General features: G+C 48.7%; 1 protein-coding gene across 11 annotated transcripts in view; it reads right to left on the bottom strand.

The window, feature by feature from the left end:
* Positions 1-27,279, bottom strand: part of ct (homeobox protein, cut) — a 760,713-nt gene that overhangs the window by 104,507 nt on the left and 628,927 nt on the right. For 9 of the 11 annotated variants that reach the window (XM_070534591.1, XM_065427446.1, XM_070534592.1 and 6 more), the window contains one exon: positions 2,456-2,511. In XM_070534591.1, coding sequence (XP_070390692.1) covers positions 2,456-2,511 — 56 coding nt within the window. Of the gene's footprint in view, positions 1-2,455; positions 2,512-2,584; positions 2,698-21,831; positions 22,034-27,279 lie in introns of those variants that run through there. The other 2 variants (XM_065427442.1, XM_065427445.1) reach the window with 2 other exon arrangements.

Genomic DNA, 27,279 nt, shown 5'->3' with positions numbered 1-27,279 from the left:
AAAGAGAACAAGATAAAAACAAGTAAATGTACTTAGATTTAGGTGCACGTTAAAGATCCCCAGGTGGTCGAAATTTCCGGAGTTCTCCACTACGGCGTGCCTCATAATCAGAAAGTGGTTCTGGCACGTAAAATCCCACAATTTTTTTTAAAGAGAAAACAAGTAATAGGAAGCAACAACGCATTCGAATGAGAATGTCAAAGTAATTTAATGAATGTCTCGTGAGCGCGCAGGCTTTCGCCTTCATCCTCTTTAGCGTAGGCTAAAGTAACTGTCAACTTTTCCGTCCGTTGTAACTGTGGGACCGTAGCCAGACAGTGTTCACGGTGTGTACAGGTGCCTCAGATCTTCAGGAGGTGCAAAACACGAGCTTCGAGGTATCCATCCCCAAAGTTGGCAGCACAGTCCCACGCAGAGGACGCATATCGGGCCCCGTGCGTCTGGCCAGTCGGTTGCGGTGCAAGAACAGCGCCATCAATGTCTATTGAATTTACAGTAAAACGCAGAAAAAAGAATAACCCGGTGTTCTCAACGCAGTGTTCTTAAATGCAGCATAAGAAAAGCAGACGAAAATAAGCAATTATACAAAACATATGCCCACAAATTTGACACTGCGTTTTTTTGTCTCTCGGCACGAACATCGCTTTCGAGTAGTGTTTCAAGCAGAACGACCGAATCAGTGTGACCAAGATTGCGTGTAGCCGCTGAGTCGACCGGTTAGCGTACACAAGCAGCATTTGGAACTACGCGCCGACATATCCTCGACGGACTCCGGAGGCAGGAAAACATGGTTAGGCGCTGACTTCAACGCGAAATTAAAGCGTTCACGATCGAAACTTGCCGGTTACGCTTTACCGTTTCAACGGGCGGCTGTAGAGCATGAGTGACAAACACCGATCAATCAAGGGCAGCAGCAACAAAAACGAAAACACGGCTGTCACCTTCCGGTGGAGCTCGCGTTCGCAGAACGCGACGCACGAGCGGGCACCGGCCAGTCTCCTTTGTGATCGTTTCAAGCGTGAAGTCGCTGCAAAATCCGCAGGAAGAGCCGATTTAGGAGAAAACGAAGAACGCCGGCGTCGCATAAACACGTAAACAATGAACTTCCGGCGTGAGATAAATTCATTGGAGCGTGCATAGAGTTACGTATGGTTGACAAAACAGCGCCAGAGTTTCACATCCTCGCACCATGTGTCCACCTGAAAGCTTGTCACGTGCGCAGACGCAGTTGCATTACACGGAGACAGCGGGCAATGGGGCACCGTGTACACAAGTGGGCACTGGTTCTCCGGCGAACAGTAGCTGCATGGCCACGTATCGTTGCTGCAACACCTCGAGACAGGACATTGCGGTTTCGGGAAACGGACGCGGCGATGTCGGCTGCACGGACGGCCGAACAGCGAGACGCATTCAAGGCAAGAAACGCCGCCCCTTTCCCGCGGCGCTGTCGCGACGGACGAGACTGCGCGCCCGCTCATACGCCCACATTTCGACGGCTGCACCGCACGCTTCTCCGGTCTATTTTTTCGAATCATCGCCACAGAGCTGTAAGGACAGTCAGCTAATGACTCCCGCACATGTTACTATGGGCAAGAACAATCATGACTGCACCACTTCAGACAGAACTTGCCCTACACGAACTACTGTTAGTTGCGAAAATCAGTGGATAGACTCGCCTCTGTGCACTGTGTCTAACTTTCCTCGATAACTTATACCATATGTTCTATGTCGCTATTTGTTCTCTGAAGGCCGCGCTGCACTTGCAGGCCGCGCTACACTTGCAGCCCGACCCGACGTTAGAGCAGCGGGTTCTTCACCCCACATGTTGCACGCTATGAAAACGCTTCTGATTTTCTAAGGTGCACATGTCCTCATGAAATTCTGTGAATAGAGTTAGTGTATCTGTGAGTGTGCGTGTTTTTTGTGTATTTGTGTGGTCACTCTCAGTATAGTATTTCTCACCAATAACCTGAAGTAGCATGCCATGGGTCAGGCTAATATCTTCTGCTTCTCGTCGAAGACAGCATCTCTATGCCTCTCTGGAGCACTAGACTGTAACGTCGCCTGTAGCAGGTTTGTGAACTTACAATAGCCGCCCAATACAGCATACTTGTAAAAAATTATGACAATGGTCATATCTGTAAGCCATTTTACAAACAAATAAAATGACGATAAACTTCAAGGAACAAAGAAAATTGTGAATAACCACGAGCGTTAAGTACCCTTTGTTTCTTTTCTAGTTTATTTGCAGGCACATGTCGCGGTTGAAAGTTTGCACGGCATCGATTTTTCGACCGAGATATCGGTGACTTCAGACAATTGCGCGCACACCCAGGGCAAGTTCTTTTGCCGTTCACAATGTCTACCCAAGCGCACGTCAATGTAAATACATGCAAGAGGCTACGAAAGCAAGTAAATTCAAAAACGTAACGCTGAGCAAATGTTTGAACCTTACCTGTAATGTGACGCTGTCTTGGCCCACTTGGTCCCGTAGCTGCTGGATTGTGAGATCTGCACGAAACAATAAAGGGAGAAAAATTAAGACTCCGCACCGAAATGCTGGTCACTCGTTGAAGCACAGAACTTTGATATCGATTGAACATCGGAGACGATAAGGAATAGCACACTGTGTTTAATTTCACGTCTTCGCAGAAGTAGTGCATAATACGGACGTCGGGGATTTTCGGTGCCGACGTCTTAGCAAACAAAGGTGGCCGCGAGATCCCTGGCACAAAGAATTACACAGAAACAGAATCACATGTGATTAAGTTATCTAGAAACGTCTGCGCTGATCTCGCTGCCGGCTCTATACCGAATCGGCTACGTTGAGCTGCTCAGACTCCGAAGCGTCGAGGCTGGGCCCGCAGGGAAAGGCTGGACGCCCTGCAGATCGTTTGATCGCAGCTGCACAGGACTGAGATTTGATGCCGACGTTTGGATAGAGAAAAGAACAAAAGAAAGACAGGGCGAGTCCTTTTATGTAAGCCCCCAAACGCCCATCAATTTGCATTCAAACAGGCCTGACGCCTCTACAATATAGGTTTTCGCCATATTTATACGGCCGTCACGGTTTTAAATCTTTCGTTTTTCTCGTTAATAACGTCATAAACAAGTATACCGCGTGCGTTGCAAATGCAACACGGGTCGTAGATCAGATTTCGAGGCGGCAGCGCTAGAAAAAAAAAAGAAAAGAAAAAAAGAGTGCTCGTTCATAGCCCGTAATAACAGTCATTGTGGTTCACGCGCACTCCACGGGTAGCACGACACCGCGAGTCGCGCTTCGTTCTATAACGCGTCCCGACAAGCTGGGAAAGAAAAAATGAAATAGAGAGAGAGAGAGAGAGAGAGAGAGAGAGATAAGCACGAACAATGGTGCTAGGCGTACGCGTATATCGGCTTGGCAATAAGCACCTCGGAGGTGGGATATAATTCGGGCCGTCCATTCGGCGCGCATTATGGATAGGCGGCCGTTTGCAAGCGCGCACGTGCAGAGCGCGCATCCCCCCCCCCCTCCTCCTCCTCGCCAGACTGCACGACAAACGTGAAGAAGACGGGAGCACAATGCACGATCCGGTGTCGACGAGGCGACACGCGAGAGTATTGCACGAGGACTCGGCGACACGACGGGCCCGAGGAGCGTAACAACAACCGCACTATATTCCGGCAGGGGGCGCATCTCGATAAAGTACGACCAGCTATAAGCAAGCACGCGCGCACGGGGAGAAGAAGATTACGAGGCAAAAAGTTGAACACAGCGTGGTGAGGGTGGAAAGAAAGAAAGGAAAACCATTACACCTCGTACCTGCGTGCGAGAACGACAAAAGGAACATGTTGATTAAAAAATTGGAAGCGATTCCGGTGCCGTGGCGTTTATGAGTCTACCCACACAGCGTGAACGTTTCTCACCTGAAAACATATATACGCGAGCGCGGTGGGGGCAATTGGGCGGGGTGGGGGGGACCAGGAAAGCATTTGAAGATAATATTTACGAGTTCACGCTTTCTTGTTTCTCCTTATTTTCTTTTTCCACGGGTATCGCGAGCAGGTGCTGTCCAAACACGGCTCGGCGATCGTAAAAATCGGGAGGAGAAATAAAATTCCTCTCCGCCACCATTTCGCGGGTGCCTTGCGAGGCGCACTTTCGCTCTTTGTCCTCCGAGTTAGTACATCCCTTGTCATTTCGCGCGACACGCAATATTCCCAGGGGGCCCTCCTCGTTGTATTTATGACCCCCGTCGCTCCTCAGGTGGTCTGCAACGGCCGCCTCGAGAAAAGAAGGCGTAACGTCAGGGATACGCGAGCAGACACTCTTTGTGGTACCTCTAGACTCGGGCGCTGACTCCCCTCTACCTTGCTGCGGCAAGTAAGAGCTTGTACAGCCGTTCAAAAGGCGCTGAAGGTTCTTACTAAGCTATTACCGACGTGGACGCGTTCCGTCAGCGCCCTCCGTGGACATGCCTGGAAGCACAAGGAGCTGCGAGTTGTCGACGAAGAGCTTCGAGCCGCCACTGAAGGTTGGCCGCCGAAAGCCATTTACACGACAACGATGCCAGGCCGCGCATGCACATCACGCCCCTCCCCGCATTCGCTTACCCTGCACCCCACAACGCATCGTTTTTCTCCGCTACGCCGCTTGCTTCTTTCGTTCGTTTATTTATTGATTTTCTTTTCCACAACTGCTACCGAGCACTGAGTGCGCACAGACGCACGGAGAAGCGTTCGCAGCCACGGAGCAGCAGACGACGAAAAGCAGAACGTCGTCTGGCGCGACAGAAAGAAGTCGCAGTGCCGCGCGCAATAGGGACCGCATCGAACCCGACGCGATGGGCGGGTGGGAGGGGAAGTGACCTGCGTCGCGCAGACGCCATAAATTGGAGCACGACGATGCCCTTTAGCTGCGGTACGTATTCACGCATACACAGCGCAAGCTCCAAGCGAGAAGGCCTGAGGTGTGGGAGGGGGGGGGGAGGGGGGAGCGTAGGGAGGGGGGGTGGCGCGCGGAGCCGTTTGGGGTTACCTAACAGGCGCGTTTCCGACGCCTTGTGACGGCAGGGAGCGAAGGCGGTCACGCCCCAGCGACTGCTCGAGCGACCTTGGCTCCCGCCGCTCACTCAGCCACCAAACGCTAAAGCTTCGCACGCACGAACACACAAACGCCGCGGAAGCACAGACACATAATAGTAAAAAAAGAAAAACGAACGCAAAAAAATATATATCAGAAAGAACATCGCTGCTTCAGTAGCACTCAGACGGAAGGCGACGCCGTCGCAGCGCGTTACGCATCCTTGAGATGGCAGTTTCGTGTTCTCTTTCTCGTATTTATATATATCTTCTTTCTTTTTATCTACCCCAGCCTCGGCTTTCGTAAATATTCAGTATTCTATTGCGCGAACATTTCGATATCGTGCGCGTCGCAGCCATCGGGAAAAACCAGGCGAGCGACCTTTTGGCGGCTCGCAGTTCAGGAAATATCATGCGTGTCGTCGCGCACCTCGTACACACGCGCACCTCTCCAGGGGGACCGTGGTTTCCCCGCGAACACGGCTACCTGACGCTAAGGCGAACCGGGCAGCGGGTAAACAACATGAAGACAACGTTATTATGACGTCGCAAAGCCTTGCCTTGGTGATAGGAACGGGCGGTTGAACACAACACCATTTCGAGACAACCTGCACGACCCAATTGGGCCCTTGCCGAGAGCCTGGCAAAATTACGTCCCACAAGACTGACAATACACTCTTCGTGAAGTATATTTGCTTAATGAATTTCCACTGTACATTTTATGGATCGATACACGCTTCTTGCGGCACATTATACGACTGTGTCTTCTTCCCTATCACACTATATTTTCCTCCAGTGTATAGCGCAATAAAAAAAAAAAGTGTTGGCAGAAACGTGACAATGTTTGCAGCTGCTGTTATGCCTGCAATTATACCTATAATAGGGGATCCCAATTCTCCCTAAATTATTATTATTATTATTATTATTATTATTATTATTATTATTATTATTATTATTATTATTATTATTATTATTATTATTATTATTATTATTATTATTATTATTATTATTATTAATGCTGTCTTCCTTGGCTGCTGCCTTTCATTTGCTCCCTGCTTCCCCGCGCAAACCTTTCGGTTACGTAAAAAAAGTAAGTGCCTGTACCGGCACTTAGCCGACGCAATAGCTGGGAGCAGTCCAGGAAGCTTAGAACCGCGCGTAGGGCCGAGACGCCGCGACACCTAGGGTGCCCGAGCTCGCAGCCAACGACAGGAGTCGATCGTCAAGAGAGCGATCCGACCGATGACACCCCAGCAGCGCACGCGAAGGCCGGGGAACGATGCCAGCGAGATGGCGGGCGGGGCGGCAGCGACACCCGAAAATAACCGCGCGGTCGGTGGCAGCTTCCGCAACGACTCACTCGCTCCCAGGCGCGGGGACGGGTGCGAGACGGAGCAGCTTGCGCGCAGGGCTCGCCGAGGTAAACACAATGGCGGGGACGCGGCCGGGGGCGAGGGACGCGCGGAACGGAAGACGACGTCCCGGGACTTCTGCGCCAGTGACGGAAGAGGATGCCGCGGGAAGAGCTCGGCGCGCGAGAAGCGGGTGAAACGCGCGGCGTGTCGGGCACCGCGGTGCAAAGGGGAGAGGTGCGGATGCCAAGGACGCAACGAGACACTTCCCGAGACTTGGAAGCCGAGCAGCCCAAGCGCTTACATGGAAGTGCCGACGCCCACGCAGCAGAAGAAACGAGTAAAGAGAAGCAGTGGAATAATGGCCCTGAATAGTCAAAAACATTTCTTTTTCTTGGCACGCGAACAACATATCGAAGCTAGACACGATAAAACAAAGCCGAAAAACGCCAAGTGCGATAAACATACAAGTCCTGGAGCCGAAACCACAATCTAATTAAAAGGAACGCCTTAATGGCAGGTTCCGCAATATATTTGACCACCTGGGATTGTTTAACGTGCAACCAAATACAAGCACACGAGCCTTTTTTTTTGGCATTTTGCTCCTATCTAATTGCGGCCGTGGCGGGTAACGCCGAATGTACAGAAGAATAGAGTTCATCAAGTTCCCTGCACATTGCTAAACTAATGAAGACTAGAAAGAAATGTTGCACATATTTCGAAATAATGAACACAAGATGCAGCACGGGTGTGTGCTCAAGGAAAATATACAGAATATTGAAAAAATAAAAAAACTACGGAATGTAGGAGACGGTCACAGGGCTTAAAGGATGATGATATATCTGCGATCATGAGGGCAACAAAGCACGCTGCGGTTCAAATCTCCCATCATCGCGACTACGCTGCTCCCGGATCGGCTTCGGCGATCACATGATCCTGGATGCCGCAAAGAAGTTCGATTGCATCGAACGAATTGTGCTATGGCCACACTGCCCGAGGCCGGTCGACCGTGAAGCACGCATCGAAAGACGCGAGGCCACGGAGAAGGACGGAGAGAGACGAGAAGAAAAAGGCACACGAGAATGCCCCGCGGGGACGACGACGACGATCGGGTGGACGCGCCTGCATTCGCCGCCGCAGGCGTCCTCTCGTTCGGCCCTGCATCCCGCGTTACGGTGCTCGTTACTCACTGAAAAATGAGCCGCGATCCTATTAATGAAACCATTTGGAGATGATCGATCTTCGCGCGAGAGCACCAGGGCCTGTGACTTCGCAAGCAATGTTACAAGGCGCACGCTGGGCATCGCGATCCGGAACCCGATCCTGCCTGCCGGCGTTGTATACTCGATCCTCGGGATACAAGAACAAAATAGCAACGCTGATTGTTTGTCTCATCCTGCGTTCGAAGGGACGCGGGAAAAAACTCGCGGTATGGGTGCAGCCGTCGAACGACAGCGTCTTTTCCCGCGGCAAGCACACGGGCGCGCGTCGCAAGGGCCACTGAAGCGTCACTCTCGCCTCGGCGAAATAGTGGAAGAATGACTGAATCGGCTCTGCGCACGAGAGGGATAAAAGAGCGACAAAAATTAACGCAAATAAGAAAAGAAAGAGAACAAGATGAAGCAGCAGAAGATGAAGAGGTTGCTACTTTGCACACGGAACACGTCAGCAGGTACGTAAGGTCACTGCATTGAAATAAAAAAAATTGCAACATTTATTTATTTAATTTATTTCGTCATTAAGGCAGACTAAACTGCTGCTGCTCTTCCTCGGAGTCAACATTCTCCCTCGCGCGATGCTTGACACGTGGCATCTGTATTGAAGTCTGGGGACTCGCCAGTCCGAAACTTCTATAGCCGAATAAAGTCGCGAGCGAGATTTCTAGCACTTCTTTATTGTAGTGTATTTATTTGTAGCACACGTTCCTGGGGCGCCTAATTCTAGTCACGTTGGCGCCTGCTCGTTCTGTGATGGGGTGCGGTGAAACCAAAACTCCTCTTTTTGTTTCCGTGAATATTGACTATAATATTTATTGCGTTAATTCTAAGCGGACGTCGCAGTCAACAGGTATACGTAAATCTTACCACAACAAACCGAAAATCTATGCAAGACGACAATCCGCTGACAAAACCATGCAGAGAAGCGTTCTGTAGCCAGCAAGGCTGATGCAGCCTATAGGACGCTGATGGCGTTAGCAGGCGATTATTCTTAGATCTCGAAATGTCACAAGAACATCCGCATCGCGTAGCAGAATTTAACAGTATTCTCGGAAGAATGATAAACTTTCACGGACGTCATCGAACACAAAGGTGTTATTACACGCTTCTGTATTTAAGCCGTGTTCGACATTTGCCAGCAGCTGCGCTTTCCCACACAAGTGTTCTAAGCTTTCCATTGCCTTGCCCGTGAATTCAATTCACAGCACATTCCATTGACGTATGAACAGATCACACGCTACGTGCTATTTTGTACCCATTGAATTAATGGCGCCTCCCTCAGTAGTATTTGCGCTATATATATGCTAGAAAATGAGCATTGCTATAGAATGCGCAAGACACGTACTCCTGCAGAACCAGGGGCACGTTATATCCGCTCACTCGCAGCCCGCAGCCGCTTGCCACACACGGTCGACAGCGGCAAAAGGAGACGTAGGGTGCGGTGGTACCAGACCAAACATCCGAACACGCCGGGAGTTCGGAAACAACGCTCTTCTTTGCCTGGCAGCTACGCGAACATAAGTGCCACTCGCGCGATCTTCGGAGTAACGATGACGACAAAAAATAAAGCACAAGCACCGTCGAGCTGTGGAACACGCTCGCACGCACAGACGCACACGGCACGCAACGCTCCGGAGTCGACGCACACGGAAACGCGCGGCCGAAGGAAGGGAGGCGGCGGGAAAGGGAAGAAGCGCCCGACGGTGGCCCCGGGGGCAGAGGAGCGTCGGCGGCCGCAGCGGAAGTCGTTACTCATTTAATGGGCGCTGCGAGTGACGCGCTCAATGAATCCATCGACAGGGGCGACCGCCGGAGCGCGCCCGAGCTCCTCGCGCACGGAGAGAAACGGGGCCAGAAAAATGCGCCCGCGGAATCGCCCTCGAAGGTCGAGCCAATACGCCTTCTCTCCTTTCCTCGGCGGCAGACACGGGAGGGCCGACGAAGGAGAGATGCCGCCGCGGCCGGAGCTCCAGACGCGATGCATCTGACGCACGAGGCGCGGCGTCGCTTCGAAAGAAAGAAAAACGCGGCGAGCCCTGGGCAACGCCTTCCCCTCCTCAATTCCGTGTGCTGGCCGTCTGAACACGACAACCGTTCTGTTTGGCATTCGAGTGTAGGCGACAACTGGCAAACTACATGGCGAGTGGGACAAGGCTAGTATAAAGTGCACGCGGTGACAACGAAAGAGCTCGTATACAAGTGGAATTGAAAAATGAGCCGCAATCATATTAATGAAACCGTTTGACAATCATCGAGCGTGAACACCAGGCCTGCTGCGTCGCTGCCAATATTACAGGCGCGCGCTAGGCAACGCAGTTTGTAATTCGCTCTGACTTGCATGGAAGCCAAATGTAGTAGCCAGAGGCGAACTGCTTCAAGCCTCTGCAGTTAAACCCCTATTGAAGCATACCTATACTATCACTAAACCTGTGCGGTGACAACCAAGCAGCACATATGCAGGGGTCGCGGAACAAAACTAGTAAACTTGCGCGGTGTCAACCAGTCAGCGCAATGACACTCAGGACGCTCTTGTCGATATCGTCAGGTTCTAGTTTGCATTAGCATAAACAAAATTGGGCTAGCTGAAATGCACGCGTACTTGAAATTAGAGCGGAAAACGAGCAAGCGCGAAAAAGGAACACAGTACATGTCATGTCAATATACAACTGAACTTTAGTAAGAGCAACACTCACAAAGGACGTGTACCATCTGCGCGCGCATGTCATTAACATACATCACGTACTAAATCAGCGTGTGCATATGGTCTGTTTATTTATCATCATGCAAAACGGCCCTGTTCATTTAGAATTTGACAGCCGACAGTCACGCGGTTCAGCAAGAGTACCACAGAGCGGAGGTTTCCTCAGCTGACAATCAGAAGAGTACGGTTTACTTCGGGCTGCCAGCCACCCCGCAAAGCGTTTCTATTTGTGGAGGGTAGCCTCTCATAACGGCCAACAAAATTCTGGGCTGTGCTATAAAACCGAGACAATCACCGCCACCTCTCCTAAACTGCGCTCCTGCGAGAAACCCGCACGAAATGAGATATGCATTCGACCTGAGGAGTCGTTGAACCAGTCAACACAGCTCAGTAGCACAGTGGTTCAGTATCTGCCAAAGGTCCATCGACACAACAACCGTCGAGGTGAACGACCGAATGTGCGATATTGTTTGCGTATATAAATAGAAACTCAAATCAAGCAAACGGCGAATGAAGCGTGCACGGAACACAAGGGGCAACCTAACTGATAAAAAAAAATGGAGGAAAAAACGGAGACCGTGGAGACGACGCAATTGTTTTCACGGTCGCAGCTGCGGCGAGTATGCGTCATTGTATTGGACAGCGAGCGCAATTGTTTCAAAACCGGCCTGCTTCCAGAAATGCAAGCTGCACTGCAGTCGCACTACCAATTCGTTTGCAGAGGACAAGAACAACAAAATATTAATCCAGCTACATAAAGAAACACAAAATATCGAACCATCTAATTTGGCTCGTAATCCTTTAAAAAAAAAGACAGTTATAATGCTGACATACAGCTAAATGACAGTTGTAATAGAAAAGCCATCCCTCTATTTGAGCTCTACTGCAGATGTATAATCAGTGCTCGGGTATTGTAAAGCGCGATTGACCGGATTTATTTTAATAGAACTTACGCAACAACAAAAAAGAAACTACAACGTGAGCGTTACCGGCTGAAGAAAACGACAAATGCCCACGTCTTGATATACATTTTACCTCGTATTGCTTTAAGGTTGCACGTATGCCCATTATCGTCGCAAGGCGTTATGTGCGTCTCTGCCCGTGTACCATCCGGTCTCGTTCGCATATTGAGCTTGATCCGAAAACTTAGCCACTTGTGAATTAGCCTCTGTAGATGAAGGTATGGCATTTGAATGTCGTCCTCAATGGCTCAGCAGCAGGGGCGTAGCCAGGGGGGGGGCTTATGGGGCTTCAGCCCCCCCCGAAATTTTTTCGTGCTGTCCATGCACCGCCGACCAAAGCGACCCCCGGCGCCGGAAATCACTCTGGATTTTGTCTAGAATGTCTTTTTGACGCTCGAAAAGACATTTAACCGCGCAGATTGCGAACTCGGGCTGAATTTCGTGGCAACGCCCATACACCCGGAGTCACATAACGCCAAGCAGTCCCATTCGAGCACAAAGTTTCAAGGGCGCTTTGATGGTGAGCGGGCTCGCCGCGGCATCTCACTGAGACCGCGGAATCTATGGAGCGCATGGATATCAATTGCGAAACTTTATGGGTATAAATGTCGTAAGCTCTTGATGTGAAAGGTGCATTGACATTTCAAAAGTTGTGCTTTAGATTTTCAATTGCGGAACTTTGTGGGTTTAATGTTGTTATAAACATTTGACGCCAAAGTTCCATTGACTTTTCTAAAGTCTTGCATCGGAACATACAGCGAGACAAGCCAAATCAACACAGTAGCAGACGAGTTGACAAAGCACGCAGCGAGGTCCAATGAGACGAAGCGTTGGGGAGGTTCATTTGTGCCGTTATGTCACATAAAAAAAAATATCAACATTTTTTTTAACCTACGCCAGAACATCCATGTCAAGACACTAAAGCCAGCCAAAGTAACTACGTTCTTATTTATTTTTTCTACTTTGACTTTTATTCGCGAGGACACATTGAGCCTCTTCAATTTTGTTTTTGTTCTCGCTAGCCTACCCGCGGGCTTTCAGGGGGGAGGACTCTTTCTGGCTAGCAGACGAGAAAAAAAAAAAAACAATGGTCGCTCGCCGCCATCACTGTGGGGAATCGAAGAATTGCACCGCGTTCCTTCAGCGGAACCTTTCCGCAAAGTCTTGTTTCGCTGGTGTAGGATACTGAGCAGTATGCGTATGGTTCTCAGTGGACCAAGCGTCACATGTTTTCTTCGGTATTCCTTCCGTAGCCCCATTAAGTGCCCGAAGTATGCATTCGATTCCGGCCAACATACTTTCCTATGCGTTTCTTTTTTTCATTTCGGTGCCTCCGCCCCACAGAAAAAAAATACATTGTTGCGGCGCAGCGAATTGTCGCATGGTGAAAGCTCGATTTTGATACTTCCTTTGCGGAAAGTAATGGGCGACGGGACGCTTCAGTTGCCGGATACGTTTATTTCATTATTGCGAAAGCAATCATATGGACACTCCAGGCGCATTCCTGCCGTCGCCCTCATGTTTCGTATAAAGTCCAAGGGTGATAACATCGTGACCACGCGCTGCATGCTGTATGTGCGAGTGAAAGCGTAGGAGGGGAGGTGGAATGGGTGAGCCGACGATGGTGGCTCAGTCTTGTGTGCGCAAAGGAGAAAAGCGGAGAGCAAACGCGCCGCCTTCCGTCGCGCGCAATACATCGGGGGAAGTGGATGGAATGGTGGCGGAATCTAGGATTCTAGGATCTAGGATTGAAAGTGGTTGCATTTGAGAAAGTTAAATGCTAGTGTCTGTTGGAAACAGAACTTTGATTTAGGGCCTGAATTTTGTTTAAAATATTTTGAAAAATTCGAAAGTTTGAAAAAATAGAAGCACGACGTTTACAAACTAATAGCATGAAGCATAATAGCATAATATCATGAATAACAGATATTGTGGTTCTGTAAACGGCATATATTATAACAGTCAAAGCGGACAAGTATGCTATGTCCATTTGCATCTTGCGTGAAGTGGTTACGTTGTGTACAAGGGTTCTGCAAAAGCCGTATTTCCACAATACTAAATTTTATTGAGATTCATGTGTAACATATCTATTTTGTCCGCTGTAGATGTACTATTAGATGCAATTCACAGAATTGTGATATCATTTCTGATTGTTGAGTCACAGAGTTTCAAACCTGATAGTTTCGTTTTCTGAAAATTTTCGATTTTGGCCAATTTTTAATAAATAATTGACCACCTAAATGAAAAATTCGAAACCAGCAGTCACTAGAATCAAACCTTTTCGTTTAAATGCAACAAACCTCCTCAAATTTGGTGAAGTGATTGCAGGGAAAAACGAATTCCCCTTCTACACGTATTTAATTAGGAGCACCCGAGCTTAAGCTTCCTCTTAAGGAGGAGGCCGAGCTGCAACGTGCACCCCCCCCCCCCCGAACAAAATTCCCGGCTACGCCACTGGCCCCATGTATAAACATATACATATATATATATATATATATATATATATATATATATATATATATATATATATATATATATATATATATATATATATATATATATATATATATATATATATATATGGGGCCAGTGGCGTAGCCCCCCCCGAACAAAATTTCTGGCTACGCCACTGCTCAGCAGGTTCAGTGACATATTCAAATAGGTGATTTATTCGTCAGCAGGCTGGAACTTTTCTTGGTTGTAGCTCGTGAACATCACGCTTGGGCAACTTGACTATGTCAGTGTGACGTTGCCATGTAAGATGCTAGATGTAGTAAACGGCGGGCGCACAAGAACAAAATGGCAGTTTGTCCTCATAATCATCACGTCCACGACCTCCAATTACAGGCTCTGAGAGTTACGCGCCTGTAATTCTAATTCCTATAGTTACATCGTACCAGCTCATCCACTGCCGTCCTCGACGCCGGTATCCTTCCACTGGTACCCACTGTGTTCCCGTAATAGACCACCGTTTATAATGCTCTAGGCATTACACGAACTGCCCAACTTCGTTTCTTCCTGTTTAATCTGACTATATAGAGATGAGCCGTTTGTTTTGTAAGCCACACGACTGCCTTCCCATCTCATAACTTCACGCTCGTATTCCAGCGCTATCAAGCACAATAATGTCAGTCATAGAAAAGAAGTTCCACCGACAACTGTGCCGAAGCACGATAACACAAGGGTCTCGTCGTAAACGACCGGCTCCAGCCTGCTGGCGCCCCCTCGTTGCAACGAGTGCGCATCCTGGTCGGCCGCGACCACTGTGACAGGCAGCGGCTGACGTGTGGGGCGCTCATTGTTGACTGGGATCCTCTCTGGCCCGCCGAGGTGTCCTCGTGGCGACTGTCAGCGATGGACCGTTTCGCTCCTAATCGCTCGCGACAGGGGCCGTCACAGCGCAGCGGGACCTTGGGGCGGCGGCCACCGCGTGCGCTCGTCGCCGCCGAGCTATAACGGGCCACCCAGAGAGACACTCCGCAAACCGCGGCTGCTGCCGTTTCAGCAAAGTCCCGTTCCGCTGCCGGCTACCTTCCCCTTTCCTTCCCCCACTGCACCACGCAACGACAAAGAGGCCGCACGCAGCTGCCTTTTACGCTACGGGAGCGAGGGAAACGGTTTGCGGTTATACGCAGCTCCACTACTATTGAACATGTACGCACTTGCAACTCCCCCTTCTGCTTCCACCACCGGGCCAAAGATTGGGTGCAGATATAACTGGTTCACTGATTCTAGGCTAATTAAGATTACCGCAGACATGTCGCTAAAGATCGTCCTTGTTCGAGCAATCTAAAGCTAAAGAAGAATCGACAATGCCACACCGTATCAATACAATACGAAGACTGCGAAACTGGCAACAGCTAATCAGGGCATGGTTTCCAGAAAGGTATGTTTGCTCTCGAAGCGGTTGCATGCACCTGTTGAACTTATGAGACATTTTAGACAATGTGTGTGCGGCTGCGGCGAGCTACAAGGGCAAACAGGCACCTTTCACGCAAGTTTCGCTCCTGTGTCACTCGACAACATACAGCGCCACAGCTTACTCCACCCGCGCGACGCATTTTAGCCGCAAGCAAGTTTACCCACAGCTATAAGATGCTCCGGGCAAGCCGCCGCCGCCTCAGGCAGGACGATGGTCGCCACGGGAGCAGAGATTACCGATCGCCACGGTCCACTGACTCCGGAGTCTTTCCGAGGGCGAGGAGGAAGGAAAAGCAAAACGCACGCAGCAACCACGGGGTTGGTAACAGCGGGGGTTTCAGGGGCAAATATACCGCACGTATAGTAAATGCGGGTCGAAGCGACGGCACGCAGACACCGATACCCACAGCCACCGCGTGCTCCTCTCCTTCTCGCGTATTCCTTCCTGTTGCACCATTTCCGCTGCGCGTCTGAGCTTTCATTTACCGAAACCCGGGGCGGCGGACGGTGCCGCGAAACGGTCGAAATGACAGCCGGACGAAGGCGCCAAACCACGCCCCCTCCGCTATACACCGCGTGCGACAGACCGGTGCAGGCAATTGACTCGCGGGGCGTGCGAGCGGCGTGTTTCACGGCTGAAGACGAGAGTGGCGCGTCTAGGGCTGACACGAGGCGGTGCTCGCGCGGGGTTTCGGAAGACCGCGGTTCCCGGCACGATGGAGCGTCGAAATTGCTGCCCGCGACCGGAAACTGCACAGAAGCGACAGCTAATGGGCACGCCGTTTTTTATAACACCATATCAGTGCCAAAAATGAATTCGATGCCAAGTACCACAGAACTGAGTCAAGAGAGAGATCTCTAGTTAAAGACAGAGAGATTTTGCCCGCGTATATTTTGTCGCCTCTACATCATGCTATTACTTTGAAAGGGAGCGTGAGATGGTACATCCACATATAAAAAATATGTAACATTATAATATATATATATATATATATATATATATATATATATATATATATATATATATATATATATATATATATATAGCTTGTAGCCGCACAAGCAAAGGAGACACGAAATCTCTAGTTGATGTCATAAAGCTACAGTTCGAAGAGGGCTAACTGTAAGAAAATTTGATGTCGGTTGTTTTACGCTCTGTGTGCGCGGCGCGAAGTACACATCACCACAGAACGAGACACGCCCAAGAGTTTTCATATTTGTTTGTACCGTTTTATGTATTTTATATGCTTCTTGCCGTAGAAAAAGAATGTATAGCGGCGTGTTACAGTGTTTGCTAAAACGTTTCGAAACCGCTTTACGAGTGAGTGAGTGAGTGAGTGAGTGAGTGAGTGAGTGAGTGAGTGAGTGAGTGAGTGAGTGAGTGAGTGAGTGAGTGAGTGAGTGAGAGTGAGTGAGTGAGTGAGTGAGTGAGTGAGTGAGTGAGTGAGTGAGTGAGTGAGTGAGTGAGTGAGTGAGTGAGTGAGTGAGTGAGTGAGTGAGTGAGTGAGTGAGTGAGTGAGTGAGTGAGTGAGTGAGTGAGTGAGTGAGTGAGTGAGTGAGTGAGTGAAGAAACCTTATTGCAGGTTAGTCACACAGGCTGTCGCGGGAATAGCAGGTTAAACGGAATCTATTATGAATGAGGGTCCAATAAACGCAATGACAGCCATGGAGTTCAAATGGGTGCCCGAGTTTTCCCAATGGCTTCGTGTTCAACCCACGTACCGCTTAGGGGAAATATTTTGTTTTCCGGATGTTCTCGTTAAAGGCGAATAAAATACTAGGAAACTATGTGGAATTACGAAAGTTAAATATTTGTTCCCAAATTTCCACGCTGTAGCAGAAATATGTAAGGAACAAAGGGCAAAGCGTGGTCGTGGTTCGAAAGATCCTTTTCGCAGCTCACAATACATGGGCCTCTCCGCTAGTGACAGCTGCTTCAGCGGGGTCGAATCAGTTGAGATCGAAAGGTTCAACTCTTATCAGATGTTCACATCGAACAAAGAGAAAAAGAATGCCAAAAGTTAATATAAGATTAAAGGTTATAAATTGCCCTTTGGCAAGCAGTCGAAGTCTTTTTCAATTAGATCTGACATTCGTACAGTGCCTTAGCCTTGGCTGTCGTCAAAATGTCGTTCCCCCAGAGTACTTAATTTATTGCCTTCTGATCTAAATAAGTGTGGTTCGGAAGGTCTTCGCTAGGAGCGTCATTACTGGAATAATTTTCCAACGGTACTTTCAACGAGAAATACTCGACCAGGCGCTCACGAGCACAGATGTTCCCCTGTCCGTTCAGCGATGCGTTCTTTCAATGCCCTTGGAGCAGCTCCCCATGACTCAGGCACGCCCTTCCGAGCCGACGTGTCAAGTTTAAGCGGCATCTAAAGCTAAGCACGTTAAATATCCCCAAGTGGTCAAAACTAATCCAGAGTCCCTCACTACGGCGTGCCTCAGTGGTTTCGGCACGCAAAATCCCGAAATTCAATTCAATTTAAAACTAAGGCATGACGAGGCCTACCTGACAGGCTCGATAGATTACGATCGAATTAAACAAAGGAGACAACAAAATGCACGGACAGTGAAGTCCTCAATACCTCGAATCTTTACCGAACACAATATGATGTGTTGACGTGTAAGTATAGATATCTTTCTATAGGCAAGACACAATTCAGTAGCTCCAGAGTGAAAAAAAAAACATAAGATAATAACAATGAGCTAATGCTCGTCGAAACAGCGGAACAGCTGTATAGTCGCCTGCAGCGGAGCGTCAGTGTCTGCTCACGTAGAGAACATAAAAAATAAGTAAATGGCTGATCAACACAGAGGATTGAATACGAGGTGCGGTCTCGTCACACGCAGCTGTGGCTTGCCCACCAAATGAGCAGGACACGAAGTATTCGCTCACACGGCGTTTGTGGGAGCCTCCAGAGGGACCTGATACCTGATGCTCTGGTTTTTCGTTGCTCAGAAATATCCGCCGGACACTGGTTTCATAAACTTCCGGTAGCTGTTCCAGCAATTGAACGCCGGCTCCTATTTGAGGCTGGAGTTAGTCACCGGCGCACATAACCAGTTAAACGCGTTGAAAGGGAGAAGAAACGCACAACTGCGGACACGCTGAACTTCTTGGAGTTTCGACTCACCATCACGTGGTGGCGTTATATAGCCTTGCACTATGTAAGATTACTCGGAGCTCCAACTAAAAATTTGCAAACGGCTACAAGGGATCAAGACGGTAACGTCTTCGAAGGGGACGATGCGCGCTGCGGTACATCAGAGACGTTATTAGGGATAATTTCGGCACAAAAGAAAGCGTAGTTCAGACTGAAACAGATCCAGCGACAACAGAGAAGCCTGAGAGATCAAAATTTACCATAGAAAACTTTTACTGGAAAAATCAGAGAAAACTGTCCCTAATAACACGGCCGCAGGATCCGATGAAATCCCAATACAGCTAACCAAAAGCTTCGGTCTAAAGAGCAAGGAACTACCGATTAATGCCACTGAGCAAGAGACTAAAGCAAAGCAAATTCCAGTTTGATGACGTGGAAGCGAGATCAACCGCATCTACAAAGGGAAAGGTGATAACGATACGACGAGTTCGTACAGGCCAGTTACTGTAACGTCGGTAGTGCGGTTATGTAAGTACTCGTGCGCTTATGGCAGTACAAACCATAAATTTAGAACTGTCGAAGTGGGTGGAAAAAAAAGGATGAACTGGGGCAGCTGCAGAATGGGTTCAAACCAGGCAGACGCTTAGAGGATAATATGTTTGTACTAACTCAGTGCATAGATATTTCAGGAGCTCAAAATATACCTTTATGGATAGCATCTCTAGATATTAAGGGAGCCTACGACAACGTAGACAGCGAATTGTTATGGGATATTCTCAAGAACGAAGGCATAGATGACGATTTTTGTGGAGCTGCTGAGGGAGATATATAGAGTCATGGTTCCTGGGATGACTCAGCAATTAGCTGGAGCATCTGTCAAACGACCGTGGCGGTTACTGCAGTCCGTGAGGAAACAGCATAGAACACCTTTTTCCAGGAGTTTCTTGCTCCCATTGGTCCGTGACGGCGACAGTGAACCTACAAAGAACACTCGATCCACCAAACGTGTCTCTCCTTGCTGTTGCCGCAGGTCTGTCTGAGGGGGACGCATTGTTAGCTTCATGAAGCGATTCGTCGCAATGGTGCAGGAGAGGCTAGAAGGTCACTACTCACGCTGGCCGACTGTAACAGTCCATCATGCGTGGAATGCCCTCCCGCAGACGATGGTTGCGCGAACCTCCACAAGTGTGGCATTTCTAATGCATTAAATGGAACTGACGATAACTTTCATTGGCCGGTGGACAGCGAAGTGGAAGTGTCGTCGGATTCCAATAGCCACTACCCGCCAAGATTCAGCTGTGTACGTGTCTGTGTGCATTTGCATGTTCCATAACATCGTTTCAACACGGCACGCATCGACTCACGTTTTGTTACTTGATGACGCGGTAGAACCAGTACCAAATTATTTTTTAGGATATTTGGGCGATATAATATAACTGCGCGCTACAGTCGATGGTGTGGCAGAATCGTGAAAACACGCTAAATCGATCGCTTATCGTTGTGGCATACACACTGACACGGGGAATTTTGTAAACATGGCGCTATTGAGCGCACAAATTCATTCAAGGAGGCGTGTTCGAGGATGTATAACATACGCTATGCGAGGCACCTTCAGCACGGCGCCTTTCTCGCGAGAATAGCATTTACGCGACACCCTACGCATTCGCACGCGTGCGAGCGCCGCATGTCGTCAATGCGATGACGAAACAGACAGCGAGAAAGTAGTGACAGATGCGCGCGCTGCCTCGGTCGCACGTTGCTGAAACGAGCGACCGATGCTCCCTCGACGACTAGAAAATGATGGCCGTCAGGCTAACAAGAGGCACTTAAAGTGGACGCAATTAAAAGCCACGCTTAACCTCTGCATGCAGGCCAGAAGACAACTGAGAGACCAAGTCACTTTTTCAAGCATAGGTTTTTAGTAACTAGCGATGGGCATGTTACGAACAATAAAACCCCATTTTAGTTGAACTATATATACCATGGTTAGATGCGAAATTCAGCAACTCATGCATGTTCATGGGTAAAACGACCGTCTCATCATGTTGCTTGCCGTAAAAAACAGCGTTTCTTTTGTGAGATGAAAGTGTAACGTCGTGCGGTACAAGGTTGGCATGCATGCCACGTTTCCTGGAACTTGCGGTATTGCATTGTATGTAAAACTGTATACCATCACAGGTGTCTTTAACAGGTCCTGATACAGTCTTTGACTATGGGACCTTCTCAAGTATACTACACACGTACAATATTTCTGTATTTGTACCAATACATAAATTCTGAAATTCGAAGCAAACTTCAAGGTGGCTTTTCGTCACAATTGTCACAGCGGTATATGTCTATTTACTGTAAACTTTCACAAAAGCTGACGGCAGGCCATTTCCATCACTTCCATATACAGCATCTCATGCATCCGTCTTTGTATCAGAGAGAAATATTTTACGTATAACTGCAACCGCGTTAGTTTTGAAAAGAACAGAAGGCAAAGTGCATTATTATCTACAAGGAATGGCACACGTTTAAGACGGCTCGCAGTTTTGTGAGTTCTTCTGTGGACTACTATAAAAAGAGCCCAAATAAAGGTGGACGTACACCACTTGTCGTGTTACAACTGCTGTTCGCTGTCGCCCATTTTTCGCTTTGGCCGACTGGCGCTGTTCTGTGAAACAATACGCTGCGAACAGCTTCTTGGTGGAAAGGCTGCTAACAGAAGCTTCTGACTGCCATACATGATGGCGTCACGTTAGCGTATCAGTATGAAATGCGTCCGTACGCGCCTGTTCCGCTGTTCGCAAACCGTCCACGAGTACCGGTGTGTAGTTGACGGTGGCGTTATGTCCATAGCGCCGCGATCTCCAAAACACTGGCGCGGCAGCGACTCTTCGTTTCGGATAAAATCGTCCGCACGCCACGGTTGCACAAACTGGCCTGCCTCTCCATTCGGTGATTGAAATATGTGCCACCAACTATGTGAGCTCCGTTCCAGATATTTCGGGAGGTCGGCGGCAGTGGCGTAGCAACAGGGGAGGCCGGGAGGCCGTGGGCCCCGGGTGCACGGGGCCAGTAGGGGTGGGGGAGGGGTCATATGCGTCTGAAGACACCCGAAAATTGTCGATATCCTCGCCTCCCTCGACTACACCCGGGGGGGGGGGGGGGGGGGTTGACAGAAGAGCTAAGGGCCCCGGGTGCCAGACGACCTAGCTACGCCACTGGTCGGCGGTAGACGAAAAAACACAGGACTCCTACGTGCGCTGAACAGCGAAAACAACCATGCGATTTAATAATCTCGTATAGGTCAGCGCACAATCCAATGCGCAGGCCATTTCGATCAGGTCGCTTCAGTGCAGCTTCCAGGAAATAGTTTCACACCTGCTCCAAACACGATCATCAAATGTCGCCGCCTGAATTATCGGCGCCCGCGCGGATATATGCACGTCGTATATATATATTAATGATTATAGATTCTTAAGAAGAGAAAATTCCAGGAATCCCGTGTGCTCGGAAACTTACCATGAAAACGCGGAGGGAAATGAGAAAGCACGCAGCGCGCAGCAGCTGCTGCTATTTGTGTTGTCGATGCCACATTATCAATCAATCGGATGACGCGCAGCCGAGGCGATCGCTCCCGCTGCGGCTCTGCGGCCTCTCGACGTATACAGCCGATTCCGTCACGCCGCAACATTCGATACCTTCTTTTGAACTCGGTCGCTTTATTAGCTCTCGTTGTACACAGCACGCGTGCCTGCGCAGAAACCAATTCGCCGAATGCTGACGTGAATGTCAGACGATACGATCGCGCAAGAGAGCCGTAAATTCGGCTCAATAGGGGAGCTTTTATTGAAACCTAATGTCCCTGGCTTTATCGTTTGACCCTCCTCCCCCCGTTTCTCTCGATATCAAAGCATAACTTACAGTATTAAAGAATAGAACAAGAAAATAGATCGGAACTCGACATTAATTAATTGTTGACCAATTAGGAACGCAGAAAAGACAAGCAGTTCAATTTATAGCCGTGGACCCATTCACTCTCTGCGTATACTCTGCCACGACCTCGAGAATAAGCTGTCGAATCGATTTATTTATTTAGTTATTTCCTGTTATCTTCTTTTTTTTTTTGTCGTCCGCATGACTGTAAGGGTTCAAATATAATTTACCGTTCCCAGAAGTGTACACGTTTGCAGTGAACCTCAGCCCGTGCAACGCAAGATGCAGCATTCAGACGCTCGGAATTGACTATGCATGCAAAGTGGAGCTTCGCTTGACTGTTTTAAACGTGCGGTGAACAAGTTTGCCGCTGGAAAGATTCCAGAAGCGTGCCGATTCGAATCTAACTGGCATCCGAAATCCTGTCAGCTTTCCATTGAAGTTCGCACAGGAACGAAGGCAAGCGCTTGGCTGTGTTCGCGAGTCAGCGTAAATGTAAACTGAATTATCTGGAATTAATTAAGGAAACCGGCAATCCATATCCCCAAGGAAGAAAAGAAAAGCAGTTGATGCGTGAAATGCTTAAGGACACTTCGCGCGAGGAACGTATGTGACGGAAACAACTAAGACGCTAATTTCCACTCTAAGCAAAATTAGTATGCATTCTACAGTCATAAATTTTTCATTGTCAGGGCATTAGCTCTTAATACCCGCCGCGGTTGCTTAGTGGCTATGGTGCTGGGCTACAAAGCACGAGGTTGCGGGATCGAATCCCGGCATGGCGGCCGCATTACGATGGGGGCGAAATGTAAAAACACCCGTGTACTTAGATTTAGGTGCACGTTAAAGAGCCCGAGGTAGTCCAAATTTCCGGAGTCTCCCACTACGGCGTGCCTCATGATCAGATCGTGGTTTCGGCACGTAAAACCTCATAATTAAATTTTTATTAGCTCTAAGGACCCCTTATATGATACAACTTAATGCATTACTTAATATTGTGTGAATCATATCAGCTGATTCCATTTAAAGCTGAAAGTTGGGCTAGTTGGTTCTGCGTTAAGGCTATCGTGCATTATAAGAATTTCCAGCGAAAGAAACACCAAGGAAGGAAGCAAGTGGTCAGAAAGCGGTCGCCAGCGTCAGGAAATAAACACGTCAGCGCGTTTCTGTACACTTGCTTCCTTCTTTGGCGTTTTCTTTTTTTTCTGTCACTGGAAATTATTATAATGCACATAAATGCTGGTTCCTGCTGCGAGTAGCGCAGGGGTTATATGACGTTGTGCTGCTTAGCTCGGGTTCGACTCCGGGCCTCGGCATCTGCATACCGACGGAGGTCGTAATGCAAGAGCACTCGTGTACTTGGCCTTCTGTCCAGTTTAAAAAATCCCTCGATTAACAAATTACCAATTTAATCTGGAGTCAAACAGTCCACTTTCGAGGCGTAAAACCAGGTTAACCGATTAAGCAGCTAGTTTTCGCTACTTTTATTTGGGAGAAAAGATGTGGAAGTATACGCGCAGAAGACGACTTGAATCATATTGTTCATTCCTTGCTTAATTATAGCTTAAAGCTACAGACTGAGATTTCACTTCTATCGTATACAATGAATTAAGGTTTCCCTTCTTGGCGAGTCGTCAAACTTTAAATGAAGGCCAGTCCCTGGACGGGAGCGCCAAACCGGTGTACTGCATGTTTGCGACACCGTATACGCCTGATTCGTTATCTTAATGCCATTCAGGGAACTTGGACGGCGCATTTCTGAAAAACTGAGCTTAGCCTTTACTGTTCGAATGCGTCACACATTTATTCTGGCACAGTCAATGGCGCTATGTATCTTGCTCTCATGACAGCTCGATAAAAGTATTTTCTATGTGCACAAGTCCGCTAGAAACTCCAGATGGCCGATCGCTTTACGTGTAGACGTGAACATAAAAACGTCGCTCTCATTCGCACGTCATGCATGGACGTCACAATGGCAGGTGTATTTGCAAATAAAGAGGTGAACACAGACTGCCCCGCAGAATTTGGCGACGGAGTCTCTTTCTTTTTCATCTCGAGTTCAGAGCCGCGGCGTCCGAAAACCAATGCACGAGCGACGCCGCATTGTATAGCGGAGGCATAACGGTCACCACAGCCGCGTTAAAATCTACAAGCTTCACGCGTGCTGGGCGCGATCGGCGCTCGCGCACACACGCTCGCATAGGCGCGCGCGCGCGGAGGAGTGTAACACCGCGCCGGAATGATGAACAGCCGTGTATGGGAGCGTCTGGCTCTCAAGCGTTGACCCTCACCTCGATCCGGCGCTGATTTACGACCGGCGGCCCCCGCTGCCTATACCTGGCTGGCCGTGTAGCTATACTATACGAATCGCCAGCTAGAGACAGCGACGGCGGAGGGGAGGACGAGGCGGAGGAGCGCGGGCAACGGAGCGCCGAGCGGAAAAATGGTTTCGCGATGCTTCCTTTACAGGCCGTGTACTATACACTGCCCCGAAGGACGGCCGGGCACGAGCGAGAGGTGCACGTCGAGTGCGTGATTCGTGACGCGTCGAAGCTCGTGTGTATCTCGACAACGCGAGCCATGCAGCGCAAGGGCAGGCCGCTGCTCACATCACTCCGATCTGACAGGCGGCCTAACCTAACCTAACCTACCCAATATAAAACCTAGTGTGAGCGCCGCTACTCTAAATAGTTCAGTTGGGGATGTCACAGACGCAGTATGATCAGAAGAAAAATTTAAAAAAAAACACGAAAGATGTAAGAACAGCCAAAATAAAAGGAAGAAAATCTATCGAAGAAGCCTGCTATTGGTTGTTTTTGGTAGTTCGGACGCTTTATCGGCGAATTCAGCGAATTGGTTCGGACGCTTTACCGAACCAATTGCAGCCTATCACAACTTGATGTCAAGCAGGCGCCCCACTGCAGAGGCGCAGGTACTGCATTTGCAACAAAAGCAAATGTGAGTGATGAACACTTTCACTTGGAACCCACTGCTGTCAAAGGTAACATCACGTTAAAGGGCGAGCACTGTGATGCATTACGTTGTCAAAGCAGCGCTATAGCTATATACTCGCAGAAAGGTGACACAAGCTGCTGCTGAGGTTCTGGCCCACAAATAGCGGCAGAGACTGAGAGACAGAAGCAGGGGGTTACCGGCTCGCTGCAAAGTCTCACATGGATCACCAGTAAAGTAACGAGAACGTAACTATCAACACTTCCACAACAGGTGCTCCACGTTTCGTAATGGGGCGCGGCCCAACGCAGTTGAGGTCAAGATCATGCATGGAGATAGACGCATGTGTCATTGCCACCTAAATTTTCTCGCAGCAGGCTCAGCAGCCAAGGGTGGTAAAATCAGCGATAAAAAGAGGATAAAGAAACGGTGCCGGGACACGAAAGGGGCATATGCCGAGGACAGAAGACAAGTGCAGTCAATACGTTTTCACCGCAAGCCCCGCAGGGAACGCGGATTAACGCATTCTGTACAGTCGGGAACCAAAGTGAGTGGAGCACGTCACCAGCACAAAATATAAATTTCTTCTAATACTGTCACGCAACGTGAAATTGTCTCAATACATTGCGTTGGTCGAAGAGGGGAATGCGAAGAAAGAGAGAAAAAAGAACTTTCGCGACAACCATGGTTCTTCGACTTTTGCTCGCGACGGTACATAAACGTAGGCGGATTAAAGCCCGACCTCGAACATAGCGCAATTATGTATAAATTAATAAGCTGGAGTAGAGAGTAGCTGCTTGTTTCTTTTTTTCGTTCAAAGTGTTTTGATGAACTTCCTGAGCTCATTAAAATTTATAGTATACAGAACATAATAGACAAGATAGAGCAACTTCCATACAGAAGCGCTGAAATGTGGGCGAGTTGGCACCTGCTGACATCGAAAGGAGCCGGACACAAAACGCTTGACCATACACTCTAAGAACAGTTTACACCCTTTGCTTGCCCCTTCTGCCACACAAAAATAATCGTCATCTGCCTTGATGCGTTTCCTTTATTTATCGCTGCAAGCCCGGAACTTTCCAGTGACGAACGGCACGCGCGTTATCAGAAGAGGCACTCTAAGGGGTGTAAACTGTTCTATGCTGATAACGTGCCTGCCGTTCGTTACTGGAAAGTTCCGGGCTCGCAGCGATAAAGAAAGGAAACGCATCAAGGCAGATGACGATTATTTTTGTGTGGCAGAAGGGGCAAGCCAAAGGGTGTAAACTGTTCTTAGAGTGTACTGCGTCTGCTACTTTGTCGGTGTCCTGTCGAGCTTCCCAGTTTGTGCATCCACATACACTTAAAAAAAAAAAAAGTTTACACCCTTTGGGGTGCATATTTGTCACACAACAAAAATCGTCATCTGCCTTGCTTGCGTTTCCGTTCTTGAAAACGCCGCGCCCGCTACTTTCCTGTCGACAATGCTATGTCATGCTGATAACGCGCATGCCGTTCGTTACTGGGAAGTACCGGGCTCGCAGCGTTAAAGAAAGGAAATGCGGACAAGACTGGTTACACTCTAAGAACAGTTTACACCCTTTGGCTTGCCCCTTCTGCCACACAAAAATAATCGTCATCTGCCTTGATGCGTTTCCTTTCTTTATCGCTGCGAGCCCGGAACTTTCCAGTAACGAACGGCACGCGCGTTATCAGCATAGAACAGTTTACACCCTTTGGAGTGCCTCTTCTGATAACGCGCGTGCCGTTCGTCACTGGAAAGTTCCGGGCTTGCAGCGATAAAGAAAGGAAACGCATCAAGGCAGATGACGATTATTTTTGTGTGGCAGAAGGGGCAAGCCAAAGGGTGTAAACTGTTCTTAGAGTGTACGATTATTGTCGTGTGGCAAGATATGACTCAAATGGTGTAATTTTTGTTGAAGAGTGTAGGTATACTGTTAATCATTTTAAAGTTTTTACGGAATCTTTAAACATCGCATGTGGCAGGTATCATAATTCTTGCCCTTGAGCTGTATCATTCAAAGAGACGGACATTACCAGCATGAGAAATGAAAACGCATAATCAACACATTAACGAAAAAT

The sequence above is a fragment of the Dermacentor albipictus genome, chromosome 2 (genome assembly GCF_038994185.2).
Source record: "Dermacentor albipictus isolate Rhodes 1998 colony chromosome 2, USDA_Dalb.pri_finalv2, whole genome shotgun sequence".
Taxonomy (NCBI): Eukaryota; Metazoa; Arthropoda; class Arachnida; order Ixodida; family Ixodidae; genus Dermacentor; species Dermacentor albipictus.
Note: the sequence above shows the minus strand (reverse complement) of the source record. Positions and strands in the feature narration are given on the sequence as shown.